Source organism: Balaenoptera ricei, chromosome 19 (genome assembly GCF_028023285.1).
Source record: "Balaenoptera ricei isolate mBalRic1 chromosome 19, mBalRic1.hap2, whole genome shotgun sequence".
NCBI lineage: Eukaryota > Metazoa > Chordata > Mammalia > Artiodactyla > Balaenopteridae > Balaenoptera > Balaenoptera ricei.
Window position 1 is genome coordinate 63,745,741 of NC_082657.1, and position 26,962 is coordinate 63,772,702.

General features: G+C 50.2%; 2 protein-coding genes and 1 non-coding gene across 7 annotated transcripts in view; 1 reads left to right on the forward strand and 2 right to left on the reverse strand.

The window, feature by feature from the left end:
• ANKRD11 (ankyrin repeat domain containing 11) overlaps positions 1-10,398 on the reverse strand; it is a 164,415-nt gene extending 154,017 nt beyond the window's left edge. For all 4 annotated transcript variants that reach the window (XM_059906099.1, XM_059906093.1, XM_059906100.1 and 1 more), the window contains exon 1: positions 10,308-10,398. The gene's annotated coding sequence lies outside the window, so the exon portion shown is untranslated. The remainder of the gene's footprint in view (positions 1-10,307) is intronic.
• Positions 10,399-24,197: 13,799 nt separating this feature from the next.
• The window catches only part of SPG7 (SPG7 matrix AAA peptidase subunit, paraplegin), a 29,846-nt gene continuing 27,081 nt past the window's right edge, over positions 24,198-26,962 (forward strand). For both annotated transcript variants that reach the window (XM_059906016.1, XM_059906017.1), the window contains exons 1-2: positions 24,198-24,391; positions 26,573-26,675. In XM_059906016.1, the coding sequence (XP_059761999.1) occupies positions 24,209-24,391; positions 26,573-26,675 (286 nt within the window). In that variant the 5' untranslated portion in view covers positions 24,198-24,208. The remainder of the gene's footprint in view (positions 24,392-26,572; positions 26,676-26,962) is intronic.
• LOC132354424 (U6 spliceosomal RNA) lies at positions 26,245-26,351 on the reverse strand. The gene has a single exon (XR_009499290.1). It is a non-coding gene; the product is annotated as a U6 spliceosomal RNA (small nuclear RNA).

Sequence of the window (26,962 nt, forward strand, 5' to 3'; positions counted from 1 at the left end):
AGCCCTGGAGCTACAACTGAGGAACCCGCCTGCCACAACTAAGACCCAGTGCAACCAAATAAATAAAGTCTTCGCATCTTGTCCAGGCAGCCCACTCTCAAGATCCCCAGGTGCTCTGAGGGCGGCCTCGATGGGAGGCCCTCCCAGCCTCGCCTCAGGCCAGGCTCCGGCAGACACACTTCGCTCCTCAGTCACTTCCCTGGGACGGCATCTCTGCCAGTCATTCGAAGTCAGGCATCATTCCTACAACAAAATCTCAATCCCATCACCCATTTCTACTGCTCATCATACATTTCCCTAGAAAATGGTGTTCCCACTTCTTGTAACAGTTTCCACTGAGACCTTTCTAAACCAGACATCATCCAAAAGCAGAGGATGGTGGGGCTGAAAGAACAGGCCAGAAGACAAGGCAGGGGCCCCTCATGAGCAGTGGCCGCCCTGGCTGGCGCTCACTCCCTCCACCCAAGCCCTAGACGCCACCCCTCTCCTGGCAGCCCAGATTCAGGCATCGCCAGGCCCTGGCCTTCTGCTGGCACCAGCAGACCCCACGCACGGCCTCTGCCGTCCCTCAGCAGGCCATGGCCAGGGCCCTCATCCTAAGTCCCACACACTCGGGCTGTACTCCGTTTCCCTGGCTTCATCTGCTACCATCTCCTTTCATGGGCTCCGTGTTCAAACAGGCCAAGCTGACATTCTCACGTTACAACCCGCCCTCCTGGCCCTTGTCCAGAGCCTTCCGGCCTGACCCTGCCCTCTGCACGCCCACCGACGCCCACCATGCTTCCAGAGCACTTCCTGCATCACCCCCCAGACCCGGAGCCAGAAATGCCCTCGCCCCCGCGTGCAGTTCCTGCCCCACACCTTGCCCTCATCTTTGCGCTTCCCCCACACAGCCCTGCACACAGTGAGCAACCAACAAACATCTGACTAAGTCAGTGGGACGTGGGGAAAGCTGTCTGTTTAGTCTTAGAAGCCCCTCCCTAAAGCATGTTACGCATTCCAGTCACAAAAAGACACCAAACTGTTCTCCCCGTATACAGCAGGCCACATTCAGGAAAGCAGTCAGAGAAACCAGAAGTCAGCTACACAACTGCCTATACACAGTTGCTTTACAACTGTGCCAAATGGGTGAATGGTTACAAAGACAGAAAAAACAAAGACTGTACTCTTCACAACTGCCAAGGTCATGAAAAACAAGGAAAAGACCGAAAAACTGTTACAGATAGGAGGAGACCAAGGAGACAGGCAACTAAATGCCATGTGTGATCCTGGAGCAGTGAAAGGACGTTAGTGGGAAACAAGTGAAATCTAAACGAATCTGGGATTCAATTAACAGTATAACGCATCAATGCTAATTTTTCTTTTTTTAATTTTCAGCCATGTTGGGTCATCATTGCTGTGCACGGGCTTTCTCATTGCTGTGGCTTCTCTTGTTGCAGAGCATGGGCTCTAGGTGCATGGGCTTCAGTACTTGCGGCTCGCAGCCTCAGTATTTGTGGCTCGAGGGCTCTAGAGCACAGGCTCACTAGTTGTGGCACAGGGCTTAGTTGCTCTGCGGCATGTGGGATCCTCCTGGACCAGGGATCAAACCTGTGTCCCCTGCATTGGCAGGCGGATTCTTAACCACTGCGCCACCTGGGAAGTCCCAATGCTAATTTCTTAGTTTGGCCAACCTTACCACTGCTACGTAAAATGTTAACCTTAGAGGACCTCGGTAAAGAATATAATGGAACTCTCTGTACTACTTTTGCAACTTTGCTGTATATCTAAAATTATTCCAAAATAAAAATTTATTTAAAACAAGACCTTGGGGGCTTCCCTGGTGGCGCAGTGGTTGAGAATCTGCCTGCTAATGCAGGGGACACGGGTTCGAGCCCTGGTCTGGGAAGATCCCACATGCCACGGAGTGGCTGGGCCCGTGAGCCACAACTGCTGAGCCTGCGCGTCTGGAGCCTGTGCCCCGCAACGGGAGGGGCCGCGATAGTGAAAGGCCCGCGCACCGCGATGAAGAGCGGTCCCCGCACCGCGATGAAGAGTGGCCCCCGCTTGCCGCAACTGGAGAAAGCCCTCGCACGAACCGAAGACCCAACACAGCCAAAAATAAATAAATAAATAAATAAATAAATAAATAAATAAATAAATAAATAAATAAATAAATAAATAAATAAAAAAAACAAGACCTTGGGACCTCCCCGGCAGTCCAAAGGTAAAGACTCCACAGTTCCACTTCAGGGGGCGTGGGTTCAATCCTTGGTCAGGGAACTAAGTTCCCCCATGCCATGCAGCGCAGCCAAAAAAATTAAAAATAAAATAAAAATTAAAAAGAATAAAATAAAAATTAAAAAATAAAACAAAACCTTGTCCAGGACATGTGTTTCCACCATATCCACTAATCCCCTATCAATGCCAAATTATGCTGGCTGATGGACGGCACTGAGTCTCTCCAAGAGCCAAAACAGTTCTGGGGAACCAAGGCCAAGCGCCAGAGCCTGCTGCACACCGACCTGGCCCCACCTCACGTGTTACGACAGCACCGTGGACTCCCGGTGTGGCTGGCAGAATAACGTCCCCAAGGGGTCCACGTCCTAACCCCCGGAGCCTCTAGATATCTCAGGCTACTCATCAGCAGACGGGGGATGAGTCTGCATCATCCAGGTGAACCCCACAGAATCACAAGGGTGTTTAACAGTGGAAGATGGAGGCCGAAGAGAGTCAGAAGAGAGCTACGTTCTTAGCTGTTCTTTTAATTCTTTAATTTTATATGAAGGTTTACATAACACTAATGAATGTACCCACTAAGGTAACAGAATGAAGATATTGACCTGTGATAAGTTCCAATGAGTTATGAAAAGTAACAGTTTAAATAAACGTGCTGTGTTTTAAAAACAAAACAAAACAAAACCACCTCCGAAGAAGGTCAGAGAGACACAAGGTTGCTGGCTTCAAACATGGAGGAAGGGGCCATGTGAAGAGCCTCCAAAAGATGGAAGCGGCAAGGAAATGAAGTCTCCGTGGAGCCTTCAGAAGGAACCAGCCCTGCCGACACCTTGCCTTCAGCCTAGCACGATCCATGCCAGGCTTCTAAATTGCAGGACTGTAAATAAGAAAAAATCTGTATTGTTGTAAGCCTTTAAATTTCTGGTCATTTGTTATAGCAGCCATAGAAAACAGTGACAGCACTGAAATATAAAAACCACAAGGGTTTCTCCAGATTGTGAGAGAGCATGTCTTCCTTCCAACCTTCACACCCTCCTGTGGTACCTCTTCAAATCCCCCATCTCCCTTCTGTTTCCCATCTCCCTCTGGACAACATATTTGGAGCCCAGAAGAAAACTATCAAGGAGAGGAAAACGAGATGCTGTGGGTTAAATTCTAAGAGATTCCCTCCCCAGTGTTCTAAAACTTCATTGTGCCCTTAGTCTTTGCTTAAATATCTTTTTTTTTTTTAAAGATTAGAGTTATTGCTTAAACAGTCTTCTTTAAAAAGTTAGTCATCTGATGAGAACCCAGGTTCAGCAGAAACAGATCTGATCACTTCACCAAAGAAAAACAAAGTTCACATGTAAATCTCGTTAAGGTTATATCTGCTAAAAACTACTTCAGCTGTGAGTGAAAGCACATATCACTTTTCTAAGCTTCATACTAAAAGATAAGAGACACAATTCAAAGATCACCTTTCCCAAGTATTTAGGGAAAATTTTTCCCATAAGAAAACATTCTGAGCTTTAGCATATTTAATATATTAACCTCTAAACTAAAACACTTCAAATTCCAGATGGACTCTTCTCAAAGTAATAAAAATACCTATGTAGGTAAGCTAAAGCTAAACGGAAAAAATCATACACCTCAGCAAAGAAAGATTTCACAAAGTCTAAAAATTCTTTGAAATCAGAATCACCTGAGGGCTATAGTTTCAGACCCCTAAAGACTGGCTTTTCAGGACTTCCCTGGTGGCACAGTAGTTAAGAATCTGCCTGCCAGTGCAGGGGACATGGGTTTGAGCCCTGGTCCGGGAAGATCCCACATGCTGTGGAGCAACTAAGCCCGTGCGTCACAACTACTGAGCCTGCGCTCTAGAGCCCACGAGCCACAACTACTAAAGCCCGCGCGCCTAGAGGCCGTGCTCCGCAACAAGAGATGCCACCGCAGTGAGAAGCCCACGCACCGCAACGAAGAGTAGCCCCCGCTCGCCGCAACTAGAGAAAGCCCGCGTGCAGCAACAAAGACCCAACGCAGCCAAAAATAAAGTTATTAAAAAAAAAAAAAAGACTGGCTTTTCTCCTCTGTAAGCATCCAAAAAGGCAAGATTTCTTATAGTGTTCTGCACATCCTTTAATTAGTCAAGTGTTTTAGTAATTTTTTTTAAAGTTAATTCCTTCAAGAGTGCTGCTTTGGGGTTTTGTTGTTTTTTTATTTTTACTTCCTGTTTTACAGGATGTAAAACCGCATTTAGAAACATGGTACATACCAGCAAGGCTTAATTTCTTAAGAGTAATAAGGTTCTTCTCTGCTTTTCTCATGCTCTCTATTTTCGATAAGTTTACACAGTACAGCCATAATATTCTCAAGTCTACATTATCACCGAGAATTAAATGAAAATCTTTTTTATTTTACTGGATATGAATGTAGTTAAAAAAAAAAAAACAAAAAACCCACTATTCATAACTTTAGCCCAAACCTTATGAACAAAGCACCTTCCCAAAATGTTCTCATTATTTAGAAACGTTCATTATTCCAGGACATTCGCATTCTGGGTCTGAAGACTGCCACTGGAAGGGGGAAAGGGACACTACTAATGAGCTGAGAAAAGTCTATTTGCTGCATTTTAGATGAAAAGTCATCTCTGATATCACAAAGCTATTAAGCATTTACAAGTTAAATTTCAATCCCAGCCATTCTTAAAGGTCACATTTTTTTTTTTAGTTAAACAGGTAACTGAAGAAGGGGGGATTTTATGAATTTTATTTAACCCTGACAAAATACTTTTCTTTGACCTAAGTGATCAAAAATGTTTTAAGTTGAGCAAAGGCCAACATTCTTATTTGTGAAGAGGTGCACACTGGTTTCTTTGCAAGTGGAGAAAGAGCACCTACAGATTTTCAGGATAATAAATAATTCACTGCACAGATGCCAAAGGCAGGACTGGACACGTGGGTCTCGCCCTCAGCCAGTAGCAAGGACGCTCAAACTCAGACAGCACCGCTCCCGATGGCCACCTACCTCCATCCTGGCTGCGGAGGGGGCATCACAGAAGGATTTTCAGTCCTTTCAGCCTCGGAAAAATCTGAGCTATATTAATAGACCAGACTTCTATTTTCATATTGAAAACCCACTTAACTCTTTATTCAAAGGACCAGAGTTTGAACTGCAGGATATCTCAAGTTCTAGAATGATGTCTTTAAACGTTTTCAACAACCACCAATTCCCCTCACTCATTACCACCTAAAATGTTAAAACCACACAAATCTACTGTTATCTAAACCAAGAACTCAAGTCTTTATCACCCAAATTATACCCACGACTAGGCTTTTCAATAACAACCTTTTCCCAAATATATGTTTCATCTTTTAAATTTTAGAGAACAGAAACATAAGGGGGAAAAAAATAACACACAACTCCATTTTGGTGTATTCCCCCCAAAGAGATTTTTTTTTTTTTCTTCATTAAAATGCCAAAACTAGGGACTTCCCTGGTGGCGCAGTGGTTAAGAATCCACCTGCCAATGCAGGGGACCCGGGTTTGATCCCTGGTCCGGGAAGATCCCACGTGCCGTGGAGCAACTAAGCCCATGTGCCACAACTACTGAGCCTGTGCTCTAGAGCCCGCGAACCACAACTACTGAGCCCACGTGCCACAACTACTGAAGCCTGCGTGCCTAGAGCCCGTGCTCCGCAACAAGAGAAACAACCATAAAGAGAAGCCCGCGCACCGCAATGAAGAGTAGCCCCCTCTCTCCCCAACGTAAAGCCCATGCACAGCAACGAAGACCCAATGCAGCCAAAAATAAATAAATAAAAATAAATAAATAAATAAATAAATAAATATTTAAAGTGCCAAAACTGGGCAGGGGTGAGGCAAAAATGTTAAGGGGCCCGCCTCCATTCTGGAGAATTTATATTGCTTTGGCCTTTTTTATTACAAGCGCTTAGGAAATAAAAAACATAAATCAGAAAATGCTAAACCTTTCAAAAGACTCCATACTGTTCACATGACACGTGGCCAGAGGTGCTTGAAGTTCTCATCACCACGAGCTGCAGCAGCAAACTACACTTGGCGAGCCTCTGACTGTGGCCCCCACACGGCAGTCCTACTAAAGCTGCTTTCACAGAAAGCATTCTTCTTCTTCCACAAAGACAACCGTTCGTTTAATTATTTCCTTTCTCTCTCGTCCTGTGCCAATTTTAAAAGCCATGCCCCACACCTTTCGCAAGTAAACTTGTAATAACAACAAATAGGAAAATGGCTAAAGTGTACATAGCGTAATTCCTAGTCAATCAAATAAATGTTCATGATCCTAAGTATGTCCTTTCAAAATTTCTCAAACACTTGCATACATTGCCTTTAAACAATTCAACAAATACTTCCTGAGCCAATTCTAAGCCCAGGGTCATGCCTAGGCTGGGCCCTGGGTGACAAAGAGACCGTACCTCTCTTCATTCAGCTTAGAGCCCTGCGATCACACATTTGATCTACTGTGTTGATGTCGGGGGGGGGGGGGGGGGGGGAGGAGTATTTGCAAGGGAGACAACGATGGACATTCAGCAAGACCCTGGTCCAGGCAGAGGGTCACCTAGGAAATGAAAGGCCAATGGAACCGGAGCATGAGAAGTTGAGAGAACTTGAGTGAAGGACATGGGGTGGGGGGGGGGGGGGGTCACACAATCAGGGTTAGGCCAGTTAATAATCCTTTGGGACACTTTCATAAAAATAATACTTGTAGTTCTAACATATATACAAAACACTATTTGGTTGAAAGGTGAATTTAAAGAAAATTTTAAATATGGGGAGGGAGGAGTGGGAGTTAAGAAAAGCACAGAAGAATACTAACAAAAACATACACTTACGTACACAGCTGAGTCTGACTCTGGCAAAGATATCAAGAATAAGATGCATCAAACAACAAAAAAAAGAACCGCTTAGAAACAGAAACATCTCTATAAGAATTAACAGAGAGTTGTTGAAGTGGATCATTTCCTAAGCCTTTTTAAAAAGGCTTTCTGTACCGATTATCTCTAACTGCCTGCGTTCCAGGTGCTAGGGATCGACGCCATCTTTCACAGAGTTTAAGATAAAACTGAAAAAGTTGAATTGCACAGAAATTCCATTTGAAATTCAAATTAACAGAACACACATGAAAACATTTCAAGACAGTAACTTTTGTGTTCATTCGATTTTTTTGTATAAAGTTTATCAAACAGGCCAAACTCAGTCCCCACAGAGCACTGACTGAACAGCAATAGTGAACTGACCCAGCACACAGCCAGGCAGTAAGCGCAGTATCATTCGCACCTATTAACTAGCAAGTATCTCGTTATTCAAGGAAGCTCCTCCATTATACTTACATTTGAGAGATGAAGGGACTTACATGGACGAATGGACAGATCAAAACACTTATTTTGGCAACAAATGCAGACCATGCTCTGAACCAGCATTTACTGACGCTCTCTAATTATGTTATTTAGTTGATGATGGGCTCATTGCCATCCTATGCAAAGTAACTCTCCTCTCATATTGGATGAAACGTAACCTTACTGTGTCAACTGTACTTAAAAACTCAAGGCACGCAACGCAACGCCTCTTGAAAAATCTTCTCCAGTACAAACAGCACAGCTTCTTTAACTCTATTTGTAGAAAGTTCTACTTGTCACTGTATCAACACTGTAATTAGAGCTAAGATGACAGCCACTAGTCACAAGCAGCCCATCTGGTTTGGAGAGATGAAAGGCCTGCTGTGCAGTGTGATTATCATGGCTGGCCCACAGCACGCCCAGAGGAAAACATCCAACAGTGGCAGCACAAAGGTACAACTGCAAAGGAGGAATTCAAGGCTATGTGACACCTTTAAAAACAAACTTCTGGTAAATTTTGTTACGTATATTTTCCCACAATAAAAAAAAACGTTTAGAAGAAAAAGATCTTTTCAAAGTTTCAAAGCTGGGTCAAATTTGGCACTATCTGTGGGTAGCTTTTTAACTAACTCAAGAGGCACACACAAAGAGCAGAGGAAAATGTCACAGCAACTTGGTCTTTGTTTCCTCCGTTCAGAGAGCCAGCCTATCAAAGGCAAGCCCGCTCCTGAGCGTGACACCACAGAGGGAGGACAACAGCTGAATGGAGGGCGGGGGATGAAGGGTCACAATCTAAGTTGAGCAAGATGTGTTCCCTTTTTCCTTTCTAACTACAAAGTAATACCAGAGTACTTGTGCAATCATCCTAAAAAACACAAACAGAACTCCAGGTCTTCCAGGACAGCAACACTGAGTAAGTGCAATCAAGGTCCTAAAGGCATCAAACACAGTCTCAGGGTCTCTGATTTAGAACTATCCAAGTTATGCCATTGACTGGGTTTGCACAAACCAAAAATAGTAACTGTTTCAATGGCACTTCTTCTACAAGCAGTATCATCTTACATCTTTTGGCTGAGAGCATCTCATCACCCCCCCAATTCAACAACTGCGCGCACTCTCACTGCTCAGTGGAAAAGGAATGTTAAGGACATTGTGCAAAATCACTTCAGAATACCCTCTCACCATCTAAGAAAGCCTGAAATATGACTTCTCTGCTGAGAAGTCCTGTTCTTGCAAACGAATATAAAACTTCTCATAACCTACAGAAACCATGAAACCTAAGCCTGCTGCATCTGAACTGTTAGAAAGAAAATGGTTTTGAAAGCAAGGGGCCCTCTTAGGACAGCTTCATCTCCCAAAGCCTCTTCCAAAACTCTTCGGAAGTTTGGATACGAGACTAGCTTTCAAAATACAACAGAAGCAGAAAACCTTGATGGGACACCAGGAAAAGAGCAGCTCTCAAGAAAAATTAAGACTCCCCCCAAAACGGCAGAGATAACAAGATTCAACAACACAATCCCTCTTTGAAAGGGGACTGAATCCATGTGGCAGGGCCAACCCTACATACATACATACATACATACATACACATACACACACACACACGCACGCACACACATACACACTCGCTCTCACAGCTACCGCCCTGCCAGGGAATGATGAAATGAGGAACGGAAATTAACATTTCAGGCAACGTCTCACATTGTTCCTTGAGGCCAAGGGCTGCTGTTGCAGCCGCCGCCGCCTCTTCCCTCCCACCCGCCCCCCAGTCCCGCCTACCCTCCCCCCGAAACACCCCCGCACCGCTGCCCCGCATTCCTGCCCCTCCGCGGGCCCACGCGCCTCCTGCGGCCCCAGCGCCCCCTCTCCCTCCAGGGCCCCGGCTCGCCCTCCCCCTCCGGCTTGGAGCCCGAAGCCGCCTGCTCCCATTTCAAAACAGCGATAATAATAGGACGCTGGGAATAACAACTACAGCCTACACCGCGAAGGCGCCCCTCCCGCGGGTCAGAGGTCGGCGCCCTACTCCCCAGGTGCCCGGGGCCCTCCACATCCCACGGCCGGCCTCTCAAGGCTGCCCGGGCCCCCCAGGCCCGCCCGGAGCCCCCAGCGGCCCGCCGTCTGCCCCTCACTGCTGCCCCGGGACCCCAAGGTCCCCACGCCCACCCAGAGCGCCCCGTCGGCCCCTCCGGCTGCCCAGGCTCACCCAGAACCCACCCTCAGCCCCCTGTCGGCCCCCCAGGCCTGCCCGGAGCCCCTGTCGGCTCCTCAGGCCCCTCGAAGACCCCCGTCGGCCCCCGCCCGTCCAGAGCCTTCTCTCTGCCCCTCAAGGCTATCCCAGGACCCCGGTAGGGCCCCCAGGGCCCGAGGCCCACCCGGAGCCCCCCGTCGGCCCTCTGGGCCCCCCAGGCCCACCCAGAGCCCACTCTCAGCCCCTGTCTGCCCCCCAGTCCAGCCTGGAGCCCCCCGTCTGCCCCCGGCCCCCAAGCCCGTCCGAAGCCCGCCGTCGTCCCTCCCGGCTACCCCCCAGGCCCTCACGCCCTCAGGCCCACCCGTATCCCCCCCCCCCGCCACCAAAGCCCGCCCGGAGGCCCCTGAGGCCCGTCACGGCTGCCCCGGACCCCAGCCCCCAGGCCCGCCGAAGCCCGCTGCGCTGCTCCGCCCGGCGCGGAAGGCCTGCAGGCCGCAAGGCCACCCCACGTCCCGCACTCGCCCCAACCCCCGCGCGGCCGCGGCTCTCACCGGCTCCGGCTCCGGCTCCGGCCCAGGGCTCAGCGGCGGCGCGCGGGCGAGGCCATGCAGCCCCGGGCCGTCCCCGGCCCGCGGCCCGAGCGGGAAGGCGGCGCGGGCTCCGAGCGCCGGTGCGGCGGCGAGGTGGGCAGAGGCGAGCCCGCCCTCGGCCTGCGCCGCGGCGGTCGGGCGCTCACTGAGGGGGCGTCGGGCCGCGCGCTCGGCCGCGCCTCCCCGCCTGGGGCCCTCGCTCCATCGCGCTCCGGCTCGGGCGGCCTCTGGCTCCGGGACCCGGCGGCGGCTGCGGCGGCGCGGGCCGCATGAGACGTTACCTCCCATTGGCCCGCTGTATCCGCCACCGCCATTGGCCCGCCGCCGTCGGGCACAGGGCTGCGCACGTCACGGCGTCGGGAAGGAAGTGCGCGCGGGGCCACGGGGGACGACGAGATTGACAGCTTCTAGCACAGGCCGGGGCGGGACCAGAAGCACGTCCCGGGACGGATTGGGCAAGGTCTTGCGTCTAGGCGCACGGGACGCTGAGGTAGCGAGCAGCTGGATTGGCTACCTGCGTCGCGGAGGGGGCGGGTCTTTTGTTTTCGGACGTGACGATTGGTCGTCCCAAGTGCCGGAAGCGGCGAGGACAACGGTCGGGAGCGGGTCTGGGCGGAAGGCTCTGGAAGGCGCGGTGTTGCGGTGCGGCCGCGGCGCCAGCTGGTCCGGGGGCGCGCCCGCGAGGACAGGGCCCGGGGCTGGGGCCATCGGTTCTCTGTCCGCTCACAGCGAGTCCGTCCTGTGTTGGCTGCACCTGCCGCTGGCCAAGGGATGCTGGACCAACCGTCCGCCAACCGAGTCAGCTCTCAGACCTGCTTCTTTACAGGAAACTAAGATCCGCAAGCCGCAGGGCGCGGCCTAAAAATCAAAAAGAAAAACACTGATCTCAACCAAATAGAGAATTTAAAGTAGGAAATACGAAAAAGGAGGCAATTTGCCTTGAAATAATCTGAAAACATACTAAGGCAGAAGCAAAGCGAAGTTCCACAGAAGCAGAACCCATGGGTAAAAATATACAGTAGAGAAAAGGAAAGAATTAAGCCATTGAATACATTAATTCACAAATGTTTACTGAGTGTCTGCTATGGGCCAGGCACTGAGAACGACCAGGAACAGCAGGTAGTTCATCAAATAGCCATACAATTATCTAATTACAGGCTGTGATAAGTGCTTTGAAAGAGAAGTATAGGGAGTTAAGAATACTGAGTGAAAATCAGGTCTTGTCTGGGGAGCGGCTTGCAGGTTTCCCTACTTAAGTATTGACACTCAAGGTGCTGACAGAAGGTTAAAGAAGAACTACCAAGTAAGATGTGGTGGAGAACATCCAGTGAGGCCGCCCCAGCCACATGTGACAAGTCCAGGTTAACATGGGCTGTGAATATAAAATACTGGATTTGGAAGACTTAGTACTAAGAAGAAAAGAATGTAAAAAAGTAAATTTTTTGTATTTACAACATGTGGAAATGATAGTATTTGAGACAGTTGCATTAAATAAAATACAGTGTTGAAATTAATTTTACCTGTTTCTTTTTTCTTTTTAATTGTGGCCACTGGGGAATTTTACATCATACCCTGGCTGCATTCTATTTCTGTTGGACAGCCCTGGGCAAAGGGGCAGCCTAACCCGTGTCCTTAAGGTAGAGAGAGGGACAGCACCTCTCCTCCCGTGGTGTCTGGAGAGATAGCACTCATCGGTTCAAAACACACTGAGGGCTTTTAAGTGCCTACTGTGTGCCTGGCACCATTCTAAGGCCTGTATTAAATGTGGAGAAATGAGGGCTGGGGAAGGACTCAGATAAGATGACCTTTGAGCTGAATCACAGAGTGAGGAAGCAAGGCCAGTGGATTGAGGAAGAGCACCCCAGGAGGGGGCAGGAAGGAGCCCCGACAAGCACAGAGCAAAGTTGGAGCAAATGAGATGAGGGAAGTGGCTGGTGACGGTCCCAGTTCAGAGTTGGGATTTCACTCTGAATGAAAAGTAAGCCACAGCAGGTCCCAAGGAGGTGAAGGGACCCACTGTTGAAAGGGTCGCCGGACTTCCCTGTGGTCCAGTGGGTAAGGCTCCGCGCTCCCAATGCAGGGGTCCGGGTTCCATCTCTGGTCAGGGAACTGTATCCCGCATGCCGCAACCAAGACGCCCACGTGCTGCAACGAAGATCCTGCGGGCCACAACTAAGACCTGGCGCAGCCAAAGAGAGAAAGAAAGAGTCTCTCTGGAGATGATGGACAACAGAGGAGCTGGCAAGAGGTGGCAGTGACGTCTGGACTGTTGAGACAGTGTGATCTGGCATGTGTTTTGAAGATAGAGTAGGCAGGATTTTGTGGGCTGTAAGAGAAAGGTGTCTGGGATGGAATCGACATTGGCTGGAAAGACGTGGCGGGGGAGAGCTTAGTTTTGTACAGTTAAATCTGAGATGCTTTGGCCTCCTTGTGGGGCTCTAGGGGGACAGCAGCAGAGAGGTGGCCAGGGCCTGCAAGGCGTCCGGGCACAGGGGTGTGTCTTAGCCTGCAAGCGGCCCCTGCAGTGAAGGGCTAGGAGCAGCGCTGCTGAAACAGTGTGAACAGGACAGGAGGCCAGCAGGGAAGCTCGCATAGTGGTTCCAGAGAAAAGAGACACGAAGAATGACAGGGACCTAGTGAAGGCGGACGATGGCAGGGTGGTAGGGCAGGGGTCAGGGGCCAACCGCCTGCTGGGCCAGAGCCAGCATTGCCACGTCTTCCAGTTTTTTATTGGAAATTAAATCTTTATTGGACATTTCAACAAAAGGAATTAATTTGCCAAACATCGTGTGGCCAAGCAAAACATTAGATCTACAAATTCCTGATCTTGATACCTAAAGGGTAGTTCTCCAGCCCTTGCCTGGGAAGCCTGCTTTCCTTAATGCAGTTACCTGCGCGCACCCCAAGACTCTGACTCGGAAGCTCTGGAGTGAAACCCAGAGCGTGCACCCACGTAGTCCAGGGGCCATCCTCCGCCCCCAGAGCGTCCCCCAGCCCAGTCAGGAAGGCCTGGCCCCGACAGTGCCTGTGCTTGGACATCTTCTCTGATACCGCTCCTCAACTGGGTTCATCACAGCCCATCCGCACCCCACCCAGAGCTCCTGGATTCATCTTGCAAACACTCGTACAGGGCCTACTGCTTGCCAGGCAATGACCTGGGAGCTGTGGATTTAGCCATGAACAAAACCAGGTTCCTGCCAAAGGCACTCACGCTCCAGCATGTCTGTGTCCCTGGAACCAAAAGGAGCTGATTGTTGACCAGACACAAGCCATTCATGGCTCCAGAAAGGCCCAGTGATGCTGGATGCCCTCCCGGACTAGAAATGATGCGTCCTACCTAGTCCTCCCCTGGGCGATGGCACAGAGCACCTCTCCACGCTCCCCTGCCCGCCCACACCCCTGTGCCGTGGCCTGGGAGAGCCGCGGGGCTGCTGCACCTGCTGGTCTCCTCTCTCCCTTGCCGAGTGGCCAGAGCAGGCCCACAGTCTGGCGCCTCCCTTCTTTCTCTTCCCTGCGGCCATGTGATAAGAACTGAAATCTGGGTTTGGGCCCAGCTGGCCCAGCCTCAGCCCTGTGCTCGACCCCAGCTTGCCAGCGTTCTCAGCATTAGAATTTGGAACCCAAGCTCATTTCACAGTAAATTATTACGCGTTTTGCTTTCCAGTTACCATAGCTCTGTGGTGTGTTTTCCCCAAAACCTCAAGAGGAGGAGGAACTGTGGCAGAAAGCCGTATTCAGATATTCCTGGGGCCCATGACCTTGGGACCACCAGAACCACCCTCCAATTTTTAAAGCTCTGTACCCGGTACTTTTCCTGTAGTCCCACCTGCTTTGATGTCATGTTAGAGTCAAAATGTCATGATGTATTCTTTTTTTTAATGAATTCATCACAAATCCGACTAGGAAGCTTGAGAGTAAAAATGTCTTCCTAAGACTTTTTTCCTAGAAAGGCTGTCCCACACTTGCACAATGTGTTTTATGTGATGAATTTCAGGCTGCAGAAGGCAGGGGCCTTGCTCAGCTGGGAGATGAACGTGAACTCATTCAGCAAACGATTGGATGCCTGCTGTGTGCTGGACAGTGTTACAGCCACAACAGAACATGAAAATCTCTTAACACTCACAGTCAGGACTTGAAGCACCGTTTTGTGATAAATGTAACTGGAGTAGAATATGCCAGAAGCTTTGCTAGGCAGACACATTCAAGTAAGTGACATGACACCGCCTACAGCCCCTCTCCTTGGATTTGTGCAAGAGCCACAGACGTCCCTTCGGGGAGGCCGTGCTCCTCGCCGTCCCTGGAAAGCAGCCCTTGGAGATACAGCTGAGCTCTGCTGGTGGTGGTGGATGGGACAGCAGCCCTCTGGCTGGTACCAGTTCTGCAACTAACTACAGTGCTTATTTTCCAGGATGGTAAATTCAGAAACTTTTAGTAATGCTGAATTCAGTAAAGACTTTACATTAAAAACAAATTCCCCAAATTGTCCCTTGGTACTTGAAGTTGTCTTAGCTGGAGAAGGGCCCAAAAGGAATAAACTTTTTTTTTTTAATGGTCTTCTTTTTTTTTTGAATTGAAATATAGTTAATTTACAATGTTGTGTTAGTTTCAAGTGTACAGCAGAGTAATTCGGTATACATATATATACATATACATATTCTTTTTCAGATTCTCTTCCATTAAAGGTTATTACAAGATATTTTATATACAGTAGTGTGTATGTGTTAATCCCAAACTCCTAATTTATCTCTCCCTCCCCCCCAGCCCCTTTGGTAACCGTAAGTTTGTCTTCTATGTCTAGGAATCTTCTTTTCGTTTTGTAAATAAGTTTATTTGTATCATTTTTTAGATTTCACATGTAAGTGATATCACATGACGTTTGTCTTTCTCTGTTTGACTTACTTCACTTACTATGATATCTCTAGGTCCATCCAAAGAATAATCTTGAATCTAACTTCCCTTGTTAAATGTATGATGCTCATGGGGAATTCCCGGGTGGTCCAGTGGTTAGGACTCCGCACTCTCACTGCCCAAGGCCCGGGTTCAATCCTTGATCAGGAAACTAAGACTCTGCAAGCCACGCGGTGCGGCTAAAAAAAAAAAAAAAAATGTATGGCACTCATAGATAACTTTGGTAAAAAAAATAATTCTAGTTGCATAAGAATTGCCATGTTTACTTTAGACCACAGCTTGCAAAGCGAGGTTCAGGGGGAGGTCCCCAAGACCCTTTGTGGGTGTCAGCAAGGTGAAACTCTCTTCCTGACAATACTAGGAGGTGTCTATTTCCCTCTGCTCTTGAGTGCACACGCATGACGCGGGACAGCGACGTCCCTCTGACAGCTGAGGAACAAGCCTTCTTGTGTCTTAAACATTTCTCAGTTTTGATATGAACATGGTAAACATCAATAGACACAACCCACGTAATCAAAAAGTCTTGGGCTCTTACGTAGTAGAATCTACATATTGAAAGGCTTAGCTGGAGGTGAGGGTGGTGCAGCTGTGAACGTGCCAGGCCTGCACTGACCAAGCACCAGTCATGCCAAGGTCAAGTCCCGAAGGATATAAAAACATTTTAAGATAATGCATAGGGACTTCCCTGGTGGCGCAGCGGTCAAGAATCCGCCTGCCAATGCAGGGGACACGGGTTTGAGCCCTGGTCCAGGAAGATCCCACGTGCCGCGGAGCAACTAAGCCCGTGCGCCACAACTACTGAGCCTGCGCTCTAGAGCCCGCGTGCCACAACTACTGAAGCCCGCGCGCCTAGAGCCTCTGCTCCATGAGAGAAGCCACTGCAATGAGAAGCCCACGCACCGCAACGAAGAGTAGCCCCCGCTCGCCACAACTAGAGAAAGCCCGCGTGCAGCAATGAAGACCCAACGCAGCCAAAAATAAATAAATAAATAAATTAAATAAAATACTGCATAACGTGTATTTAATACATGAACGGCAAGATGACCATGACTACGGACTCCAGAGTGGGCGTGTGCTCTGTCTTTTGTAGACAAGGCCCCACGGATCCCTCTCCCACGACAGTAGTCATTAAGAGCACACACTCTGGCACCAGACTGCTTGGGTTCAGACCCCAGCTCTGCCCCCTATTAACTGTGACCCGGGGCAGCGCGTTCACTCAGGGCCTCGGTTTCCCCACCTGCAATGGGGGATGAGAACACCTACCTGGCCGGATTCTCAAGAAGAATAACCCACCCAGCACGGTTCGCACAACGCAACCGACACCTGTTAACCGTGACCACAAACCTAAGGAAATGCTCACATTAGTGCTGGGAGTGCCCTTCTGTATTTGATTTCTAGAGTTACCCTGCATCAAGCTCCAGCTCTCGAATGCCCACGGGAGTGAGCAGGGTGCACAGATGCCAAGGAGCCTGGGGGCCGTGGCTGGGCTGTGGGGACGGCTGTTCTCAGAGCCCTGGGGTCCAGAAGACGGAGCTGTGTGCCACCAGATGGGCGGGCGGGAGGACAGCAAGGAGGGAGAGAGGAGGCTCGGCCTTGGAGATCATGGGGAGATGGGAAACGGTGAAGCAGCGCATAAAGATGGAGCTCGGCCCAGCCTCAGTGGCTCGTGGGCTTGCACATGGCCCCGGAGCTGTCCTGCATGTCACTCACGCACCTGCCGATGGGTTTGCTGTGGAGGACGTGCCCTGCCCAGGCCCGGGCTGCAGGGCCTGGACGCCAGCCGCCCAGCTCCTGCCCTGACCTCAGCCTAAGAACCGGCCCCTGCCTGCTTCTCGGGGTCCTGGGCGGGTGCTGTGCTCGTGCACCTAACTCCCACGATATGGTAATCTGGGGACAGCGTGGGCATTCGGTGTTACAGGAATTAGTACAGTTTGTCCCTGAAACCCAGATTTACTTCACAACTTTAAAGGGGATTCTAAAAGGACAGCTGTGCATGTAGAAGCACTCTGGCTGCCCCTGGGCTCCTGTGTTCGGGGCTGTGACCCCTCTCGCATCCGCCAGCTCCGGCCAGGCCAGCTTCTCCCCGTCCACCCTCAGGGTGCTTCAGTTCTTCCCTTCTGCCAGTAGAGACGATTGTAAACACAGTCTACGGGATTTGTTCTGTTTATTCTGTTTATTAAACTGTAACCTCATATAGGATTGCCTTAGGGCCCAAGTAACAAATAAACTGTCAAACGAAATAAAACATAAAGCAGCAGGGGTGGAGACGGCAAAACCCAAACTGCACACTGCGATCTGAGGCATCTGTGAAGCCAAAGTATCCTCCTGTCTCCAAATAATCTCCAACTTGACCTGATCAACTCTTGTGCCCTCTCCAACCAGGGCTGGCTGGAGGGGGCACAAGAGGAATTCCAGAAACACAGGACCCCTTGGGGGAAGCTGCTGGGAGATCCTGGTGCCCAGCCGCCTGTGCTGGTCTATCTTTTCAACGATCCACGGGGGAGGGGGGAGTATGTGAGCCATGGTTGAAATTCTATGTAGAAGCGGCCACCTCTTCCTCTGTCAAATCAACCCTGTCAATCACAGAGAAAAGGCAGCAATGCCTGCGCCCCGGAGCCTCGTGGCCGCTGCCGCCGCAGCCCAGCCCTCACTTTGTGCCGCATCTGCGCTGAGGCTGTCCTGTGTGCTGACCCTGTGCTCAGCCAGCCTGGCCTCCCTGGGACTGCGAGGCAAGCCAAGCGGCCCGCCACTGGGGGAAACTGGAAGCTCCCCAGGTTTCCAGGGCCTCCTGGAGACCAGCCCCTGTCACCGCACCTCCCCTCCGCCCACACAGGGTCTTCCTGCTCTCCCCTTCCCCACCTCCCATCTGTCTAGAGTCTGCTCTCCACGAAGCAGTCCAAACCATGCTTATAAAACAGAGCAATTGGGCCTAGGCTCAAAACCCTCCAGCCCCTCCAGCCCCTCCAGCACAGAGGAAGGGTCCTGACCACTGGGCATTCTGGCCCTGGCCTGAGCCCAGCCCTGCCTCCCTCCCCTTCCCTCCACCCAACCCGGCCACAGAGCATCTCCCACCTGCACATTCCCAGCTTCTGCCTTCCCTTCCCTTCCAAGGGAGCAGATTTTATGTTATGCATATTTCACCACAATTTTTCAGATGTTCCCTTCTCTGTGGAGTCTGATCACCCCGCCTCAGGGTTTGTCACTAGAACAGGAGGCCACTGAGACCAGCCATCACTTTGTTCACGGCCGTGTCCTCAGCACCCAGGACACAGCCATGCAGTAAACATCTGTCAAAGGCAATTTCAGTTTATACCACAAAAATCTCCCTTTCTCTCCAGTTCCTTCCTTCTCTGCAACTGCTTTGGAGGCCTCTCACCAATCCCCCCCAAAACTCGCCCCCAGAAACTCCAGCCTCCTACCCCATCTCCCCATCGCTTCGCTTTGGACCAGTAAGAGCACTGGTGTGTCTTCCCCATCCTCTGCCTCTTTCATCCTTTCTTTAGAGCTATTTTTGTCCTTTGTCTTTCTGTTCTGCCCTACAGAGTATCGAGAATGGGCCAGCCACCTCCGAGTTTGAGGGGACGGGACAGGAGGTCGGAGGGAGGCAGGTTTTCCTCAGTGGGCTGGCAGGAAAGGCCAGGACCTCTGCAAGCACTTGCTCGTCACTGTCTTTTCCTGTTTTGCTGTCACTGTCCAACTTCAATGTGGTTTGTGGAACATCTGCAGAGGCAGGCCCACCACTGATGTGCTGATAAATCGTTAACAGCCACAGACCTCTGGGGTCCAGAAGCAGCCAGCCGGTGGCCACTCTGTTTCTTAATATGGAAAAGCACAAAGGCCTAGGACCATCCTCCTTCCGGGAGACGGCATGCTCTGTCCAGCGGGTGAAACGGAGCCTCTCTGTGACAGCTGCTAGCTGTGTGTTATGGGCGCACAATCTGACTAGTGGCTACAGGATCCCAGAGCATACTGTTGGCTACAGGGCACATCCAATGGGGATCTCCCGGGAGACCAAACACAGACGAGCGAAGCCTTCCTTCTTTCCTTATCTTATCATCCCCCTAACAGGTAACCCGAGGGACCAGAGACATACCAAGCCTGTAACTTTCAGATACTGGCTATAACGTGGACATCCAGACACGATCCCTCTTTCCTGCCAGCGGGACCCAAACAAGGCTGCTGAACAGGTGGCAGGGCGTGGAGGTGAACCTCGGGTGTCTGGCTGTGGCTCCCCAGTGGCTAAAGGACCTGGACAGGCAAACCCCAGTTTGAACAGACAGAAAACCCACTGCAAACTCGCACTGTAGGAAAGGGGTTGGCCCCTGACAAGGGAACGATGGGGGTGCCCACTCACTGTGACTGGATCTGGCGTGCACACCGGGCTGTCTGGAGGCCCCCTTGCAGCCTCCCCCTTTGCTGTGGGCGCGCCCACTCCAACCACAGCTCGGAGGGTGCCGGCAGCACTGTCAACTCACGCCTCCACTCCGTGAGCCCAAAGGCAAAGTCCTCTCCCCGTTTGCAAACACGAGTCCTAGGAACTCCCTCACAGTCCAGTGGTTAGGACTCAGAGCTTTCACTGCCAGGGCCCAGGTTCAATCCCCGGTCAGGGAACTAAGATCCCGCAAGCCATGTGGCTCGGCCAAAAAAAACACAAACTATGAGTCCTAAGGAAGGACTTGGGGGATGACTGTCCTCTCCCTGAACTAACCAATGTGGTGACTAGTGTGATGCTACAAAGGGCTAGGGCCACACGATGGGCAATGAGGAACCCAGCGGTTGGGCTTTACTGAGCAGGTATGAACAGCAGACATCTTCTCCAACCATCACTGCGGGCAGCAGCCTCCAAGCTGGCCCTCGATGACCCCTGCTCCCTGGGATTCATACCCTTCGGTTGTCCCTGCCACGTGGCACCACATTACATGAGAAGCCCATGGAGTCACACGGTGAGGAGCTGCTGCCACCTGCCAGGAGCCAGGCAAGGGCGTTACCGTGGACACTTGGCAAGTTTCAAGTGACCACAACCCCAGGCGTCACCGCACTGCACTGCAGCCTGGTGAGAGGCCAAGCACTCTGGAACCATGTGGCAATAAACACTGGTTGTTCTAACTTGCTGAGTTTAGGGTAATTTGTTACACAGCAATGGATAACTGATATAATCAACAGAGCAAGTGGTTAAATTAATGAATTTGGCATGTGCTGTCCAGAACTCTGGGTGTTAACACAGACCTGCCCTTTCCAGGCCCCTCCTAAATGTCTGTCCAGAATCCCACGCCCACGTCTGGAGAACTATTGAGGAATACATAGCTACTTAGTCATGTGCGAATTCCTGGACAGGTTTTTTGCTAGTAATAATGGACTTTTCCCCTTTCAAGAACAAATCTGATATTATGAAATCTTGTTGTATGTGTGAGTAAAACCCAATTAGTGAGCCATACGAGAAGAAATCATTTCCTAAGAAAGATGTGCAGTCCAGAAACAAAATTTACCAAAATTCAGAGGGATGATGACTTTATTCAAACATTCCACAGGGGAGTGTATTTTATAGATGACAACCTAATATTGGCCAAAGATCTAGGTATAGGCCAGGTCATTCAAAGCTGCAAGACAGCCTCAGCCCAGCAGCTCACCATTATGGGAACAGTTACAGTCATTACCTTATGCGACAGCCAAAGGGTTCCAAAGGTCAGGCCCAAGTGTGGAGTCACTATGCTTTTTAAAAAATTTTTATTGAAATATAGTTGATTTACAATGTTGTTAGTTTCAGGTGTACAGCAAAGTGATTCAGTTACACATACATATGTGTATATATATATATATTCTTTTCTATTTTTATTTTTTTAATATTTATTTATTTGGCTGCGTCGGGTCTTAGTCTTAGTTGTGGCGCTTGGGCTCCAGAGCCCGCAGGTTTAGTTGCCCCGAGGCATGTGGGATCTAGTCCCCCAAGCAGGGATCGAACCCCCATCCCCTGCATTGGAAGGTGGATTCTAAACCACTAGACCACCAGGGAAGTCCCTATCTATTCTTTTTTTAGATTCTTTTCCATTATAAGCTATTACGAGTTACTGAATATAGTTCCCTGTGCTATACAGTAGTTCCTTATTGGAACTGTGATTTTTTAAAAAAAGTTTAGCACTTTAGTTGCAGCCAAGCTGCCTAATTTGCGAAGAAGCAAATAATTATTTGCTCTGATATTAATAATGAAGCTTATATCTTAAAACCAAAGATGGCCCAAAAGATCAACCTCTGTCCCAGACTGCTAAAGTGTTATTCCTATTTTACAGACAAGGGGACGGACAGATGTCCTCAGAGCAGCTTGCCTGAAGCCCCTCGGCTGACAGCTGGCGGCACAGGAGCCCAGCAAGGGTCAGAGGGACAGCAGCAGGACGAGGCGCCTTGCTCCCCTGCCCTTCCCGCCTGGTGTCAGGGAGGTGATACAGAGGCCTAGACAAGCCTGGGCCGCAGCCAGTTCACCGTGATTGCCTCTGACACAGTTAAGGGAAGCCAAGACCAAAGGTCCTGATGTGCACAGGGTTCCGAGAGCTGAGGAAGTAGAACTGAGTAAACACAAGTCACAAGGTACAGAAAGAACAGAGAGCAGGTGATGGACAGGAGTGGCTCAGGAAAGTGAAGGCGGTGCCTCAGGAGTGCGGCCCGGGAGGAGCCGGGTCTGCTAAGGCCACCCCTCAACCCCAGGTCCTTCTCTTCCAGGGTCCAGGCCACTGGGCGTCTGAATTCTCTAACTGAACCCCCATCGCCCGAGGCCACTGCAGTGGTGGGACTGAGCAGGGCGGGGTTCAGAGTCAAGGTTCACCTCTCACCCGAGGCCTGGGTTGCAGCCAGTTCTCAAAGCACAGTAGTTCAGTAAATGTGTTTGGATGAGTGAATTAATATTTCCCAGAACCTCATTTCCCACGACATCCTGGATGTGGACGGCTTCCCAGCTGACGAGCTGCTTTCGTGTATTTTTATTGCATTTTATCTTTACAACAACCCCGTGGGACACCCAATATCAGCCTCACTCTGCAGATAATTTTATCCCCATTTTACTGATGAGAAAATTGAGGCTTGGAGAAGGTAATCACTTGCTCAAGGCCACAGACTCAGAAGGACAGAAGCCAGCACTCCTTCCCCAAAGCCCAGCTCCTGCTATCACCCTGCACTGCTTCCAAATGAACCTCCTGCAAAGAGCTTAGGTTCCAGTAACACTTTTTACTTCAAACAATGTTAATAGGACTGCATCTTACACTCTCCCCAAACACGTTCAAATTTGTTAGAGGCTGTGAGTCACAAATTCTCTGTGCTGGGTGAGGAGGGAACCGGGTGAGGGTGGGGCTCAGCCACTTCCTGTTAGGGCGGCGTTGCACAAGCTTTGATAGGGTGCAAGGGGGCAAGAAACTACTTGGAAGCCTGGTCACGGTTACGGCACTGGTCTGGGGAGAGTGGACAGCATAATGTGGGTGGGACAGTTTAACCAGTGAAAGAAAAATAGTGAAGGAGGACACCGGGGAGGATGGATGGATTGTTCAGAGAGAAAGTGAGAAGGCAGGCAGTCCAGCTGTGCAGGTCAGGGGCAGCCCCCTCTCCACAATCAACCACACTCAAGAACCTGGCTGCCAGAGCTGGGACCTATAATCAGGACACTGCATTAAAAAAAAGTCCCTAAACCTTTGTAGCTTCAGGACCGAGGCGGGGAGCACATATGACCTTTACAGCCATAGGGCAAAGAACACAGGCCCTGAGACCAGTCAGACCATCTCTGAAACTCTGTGCCATTAATTCTTAGCTGCGACCTTGGAAAGGTTGCTTTAAAGTGTTCTGAGTCTGTTGCCTTATCTGTAAAATAGATGTAAAAGCATTTACTTCGCACACTTGTGAAGATTAAAAGAATGTTTGATACACAGCCAGGCACTAGCTGGCACTCAGTAAGATTGGTTATCGTATAATGACCTTAGGAATTTGGGGATTACAGAAAAACACACAAACAAACTTAAGTCACCATAACACAATCAGCAGTCTCAGAGCTAAGGGTTCAAGCACCAGACCTCCCGGGGACTGGGAAAGAGGCCGGGACCCTGGGGTCCGGAATCCCAGGGATAAAACCACAGACTCCCCCACCCCCTCCCAGGGATAGAGCGGACTACGTCCCCCGGGCTGTGATCCTGGTCTCCAGAGCTGGGCACGACTTCCAGAGGGAGTCAGCCTGCCTCCAGGAGAAAATAACAGTGGACGAGATGGTTACCTCTCCAAAATTAAGCATCTGTAGGCCAAGATTGCCAGCCGCCTGCGCCGGGGGGCTCAGCTACCCTCTCCTGAAGTCCTTGCTCTTACCCTAAGCCCCTTCCTCGTCCGCTCCGTCCGCAGTACCCTCCGGGCACACCCGGGCAGGCTCTGCGGCCAGAGCCCGGACCAGCGAAGCCCTCCTCCCCTCGGCAGCACCCTCTTAGCGCCAAGACCGCGCCGGGGTCCAAGGGTCGGAGTAGGGGTTAGGGTCCAGGTCTGAGGGTCGGAGTCGGGGTCAGGATCCGGGTCTGAGGGTCGAAGTCGGGGTCAGGGCTGCGGGCAGCCCTGCCATCTGCGCACGCTCCGCGCCCCTCGGGCTCCCTCGCTCGCTCTGAAGCCCCGGGACCCGTCGCGCCAAGTCCCTACGGGAGCGGCGGCTCGGCGCGGCGTTCCGATGCCCTCCTTGGCTGCAGCTCTACTCGAGGCGCTCCGCACGAGGTGGCACCTCAAACCGCTAGAGAACTCCAGTCGGATTAGGGGCGCAGCGGACGCCGCGAGCGGCGCGGGAATCCGCGAGCAGGGGACTGAGGCTTGGCAAGCTTGACCGCTCAGGTGCCCCAACAAGGCCCGGACCGCGCAGGCGCCCCGAGGAAACCGCCTCCGCCCCCCGCCCCGACCGCGCAGGCGCCCCGAGGAGGCCCCGACCGCGCAGGCGCTGCTTCCGGGTCAAGATGGCGGCCGCGTTCTTGTTGCTTCGCGCTCTCCGCCTGGGTCCCGGGCCAGGGCCTGGGCGGCTGCGGGGCCCTTACTCTGGCTGGAACCCAGGCAGCTCCGCCAAGACCGGGTGGAGGTGGCCGTATGTTGTCCACAGGCCTCTGATGGGTGTCGTCGGGCCTGGAGGCCGAGTCCTGCAGGTAATGTGCGGGGAAGATGCCCTCCCTCCGCCGGGTCTTCGTCGTCCGAGAGGCCGCTTCGGCCGGCAGCCCGGGGAAGGAGCGGGGGCCGAGGCGGGCGGGCAGGCAGCCGGGGAAGGGGCGGGGGGCGAGACGGGCGGGCAGCCCGAGGGAGGGGCGACAGGCGAGGCCGCACAGTTCATGCTTGGACTTTTCTAGTCCTTGTTTCGTGTGTTGGTATTTTCTGCCCGTCTTCCTGGCATTTTGAAATTGAATCGAGTAAGAGTTTCATCCATTTCTGGCAGAGAACTATTAGCTCATATAGATCAGATCCCACCCAGATGAATTCCAGCACCTTCCAGATGCTCTAAGTGGGCTGTCAGAAAGTTTTTTGTGTGAGCAAATTACCTTGTAACTGTTTTACTTTTGTCGTGTAGCTTGACATGTTATGGATTCAAATTCATAGACCCTCGATGTGAAGGGTGTGTTCCAGGCACTGTTAATGTTAACATTTCACTCTGAAAACAAAGACCCTAAGTTCTAAGCTGAAAAATCAGCTTTTTTTGCTGATTTTTTTTAGCCCTCTCTTAGGACCTCGACTCTCACATTTTAGGTCATAATGTATTATTGTTATTGTATTTCACCATAACTTGAGGACCAATTTCATATCCTAATCCTATTCTAGATTCCTGGCCACCTTTCCTGAGTCTGAGGGCAGCTAAGGCTGCATTACACTTGTTTTTGTTTTTGCTGTTCAGTTATATTGAGAAGGAAAATCATAATTTATTATTTTTAATCAGATTCTTTGATTATTCTACGAAAATAAATAAGGACTGAAGTGGGCAATTCACACATACTTGTGAAGTCTAAACAGATAACCTCACCAGTGGCTATAATAGTAATAAAACAAAGTCATCTGGTTTCAACAAGCAGTGTTCAGGGCTGACTTTGAAGAATGCCTTTTTTTCCCCCACTGTATCTAACATGGTGATGTTTCTCAGTTATTGGGCCCAGTCCACACTCTGTGGTCCTCCCTTATATGCCTCCTGGTTATCCCTGAGCCAGGAATAGTAGTATTAATTAAATGGGACAATAATTCTATGGACGAGGAATTTTTAACCTGCTGCTGACAGGAAACTACATGTAACATACTCCTTTGGTAAGGAGTTACTTTTCTCCGTAATAACAGCAGACCAGGGATGAACTAAGGGAAAAAAATTAAAACTAAATAAGTAAATAAAACAGAAATGAAGAAATTGCCACCACAGAGATTAGAAGAAATTAAGATGGACCGTTGACCATAACATAAAACACATTGAAGCAGGAAACTGGTGGACTACCTGGGAATGTTCTACAAGGAATAGTCGTCTGGAGTTGTGGGGAGCAAAGGGTCTGGGCAGCCACTGTGGCCTTTGCTCCTTGGGTCCTGCAGGAGGGTTGTGAGCCTTGGCTCACAGAATGGCAGCCAGTGTTCTGCACCTTGAGTTCAGCATTTCTTTGACTTGCTCACTTGCTTTTAAGGTTTTTTGTTTTGTTTTTTTTTATCAACATCCCCATTTTATTTTATTTAGTTTTTTTTTTTTTACTATTTTTTTAAACATCTTTATTGGAGTATAATGCTTTACATTGTTGTGTTAGTTGCTGCTGTATAACAAAGTTAATCAGCTATATGTATACATATATCGCCATATCCCCTCCATCTTGCATCTCCCTCCCACCCTCTAGGTGGTCACAGAGCACTGAGCTGATCTCCCTGTGCTATGCGGCTGCTTCCCACTAGCCATCTGTTTTACATTTGGTAGTGTATATATGTCAATGCCGCTCTCTGACTTCGTCCCACCTAACCCTTCCCCCTCCCCGTGTCCTCAAGTCCAAAAATTATGGAACGCTTCACGAATTTGCGTGTCATCCTTGCGTGGGGGCCATGCTAATCTTCTCTGTATCGTTCCAACTTTAGTGTATGTGCTGCCGAAGCGAACACTGCTTTTAAGGTTTTGATGTTGTTTGTTTTTTTCTTTTGATGTTATGTTAAAACTTTGCAATAATGCTCAGACTGTTGCTTGATATTTCAGGACAGTGTAAATATTACAAGTAAATAAATGTCAGAGCTTTTAGGAAAGATTTTGCAGCAGGGAATTAGTCTGCATTGCCTGGGCGTGCTGTGGTGTTGGTGTGACTGATTCTCTGTATCGCTCTTTTCAGAGTTTCCAGTTGCGACTGCTAACCCCTACGTTTGAAGGAATCAGCAGATGGTTGGTGAAACAGCATCTCGTCCAGAATCCAGTCGGACTCTGGAAACTTCTAGGTGTGTATCTTTTGAAGACAGAGGTGACAGGCAGAGCCTATGGCATTTGTGAATAAATTCAGAAAATGTTGCTTGTTTGGCATCGTCAGAAAAACGAAATCACGAAGAGGACCTTCGGCCGCTACTCATTGTGAGCCCTCAGATGCTCTGAAATGAAGTTTATGAGGAGGAAATTTGTCTAAGGTCTGAACAAGCCATTTTTGCTTCTTTTGAGTTGTCTCTCTCTTTTTTGTTTTTAATTCTGGTAATAATTGGGCTGCTTGACAAAGGTTTTTCATGTGCTGTAG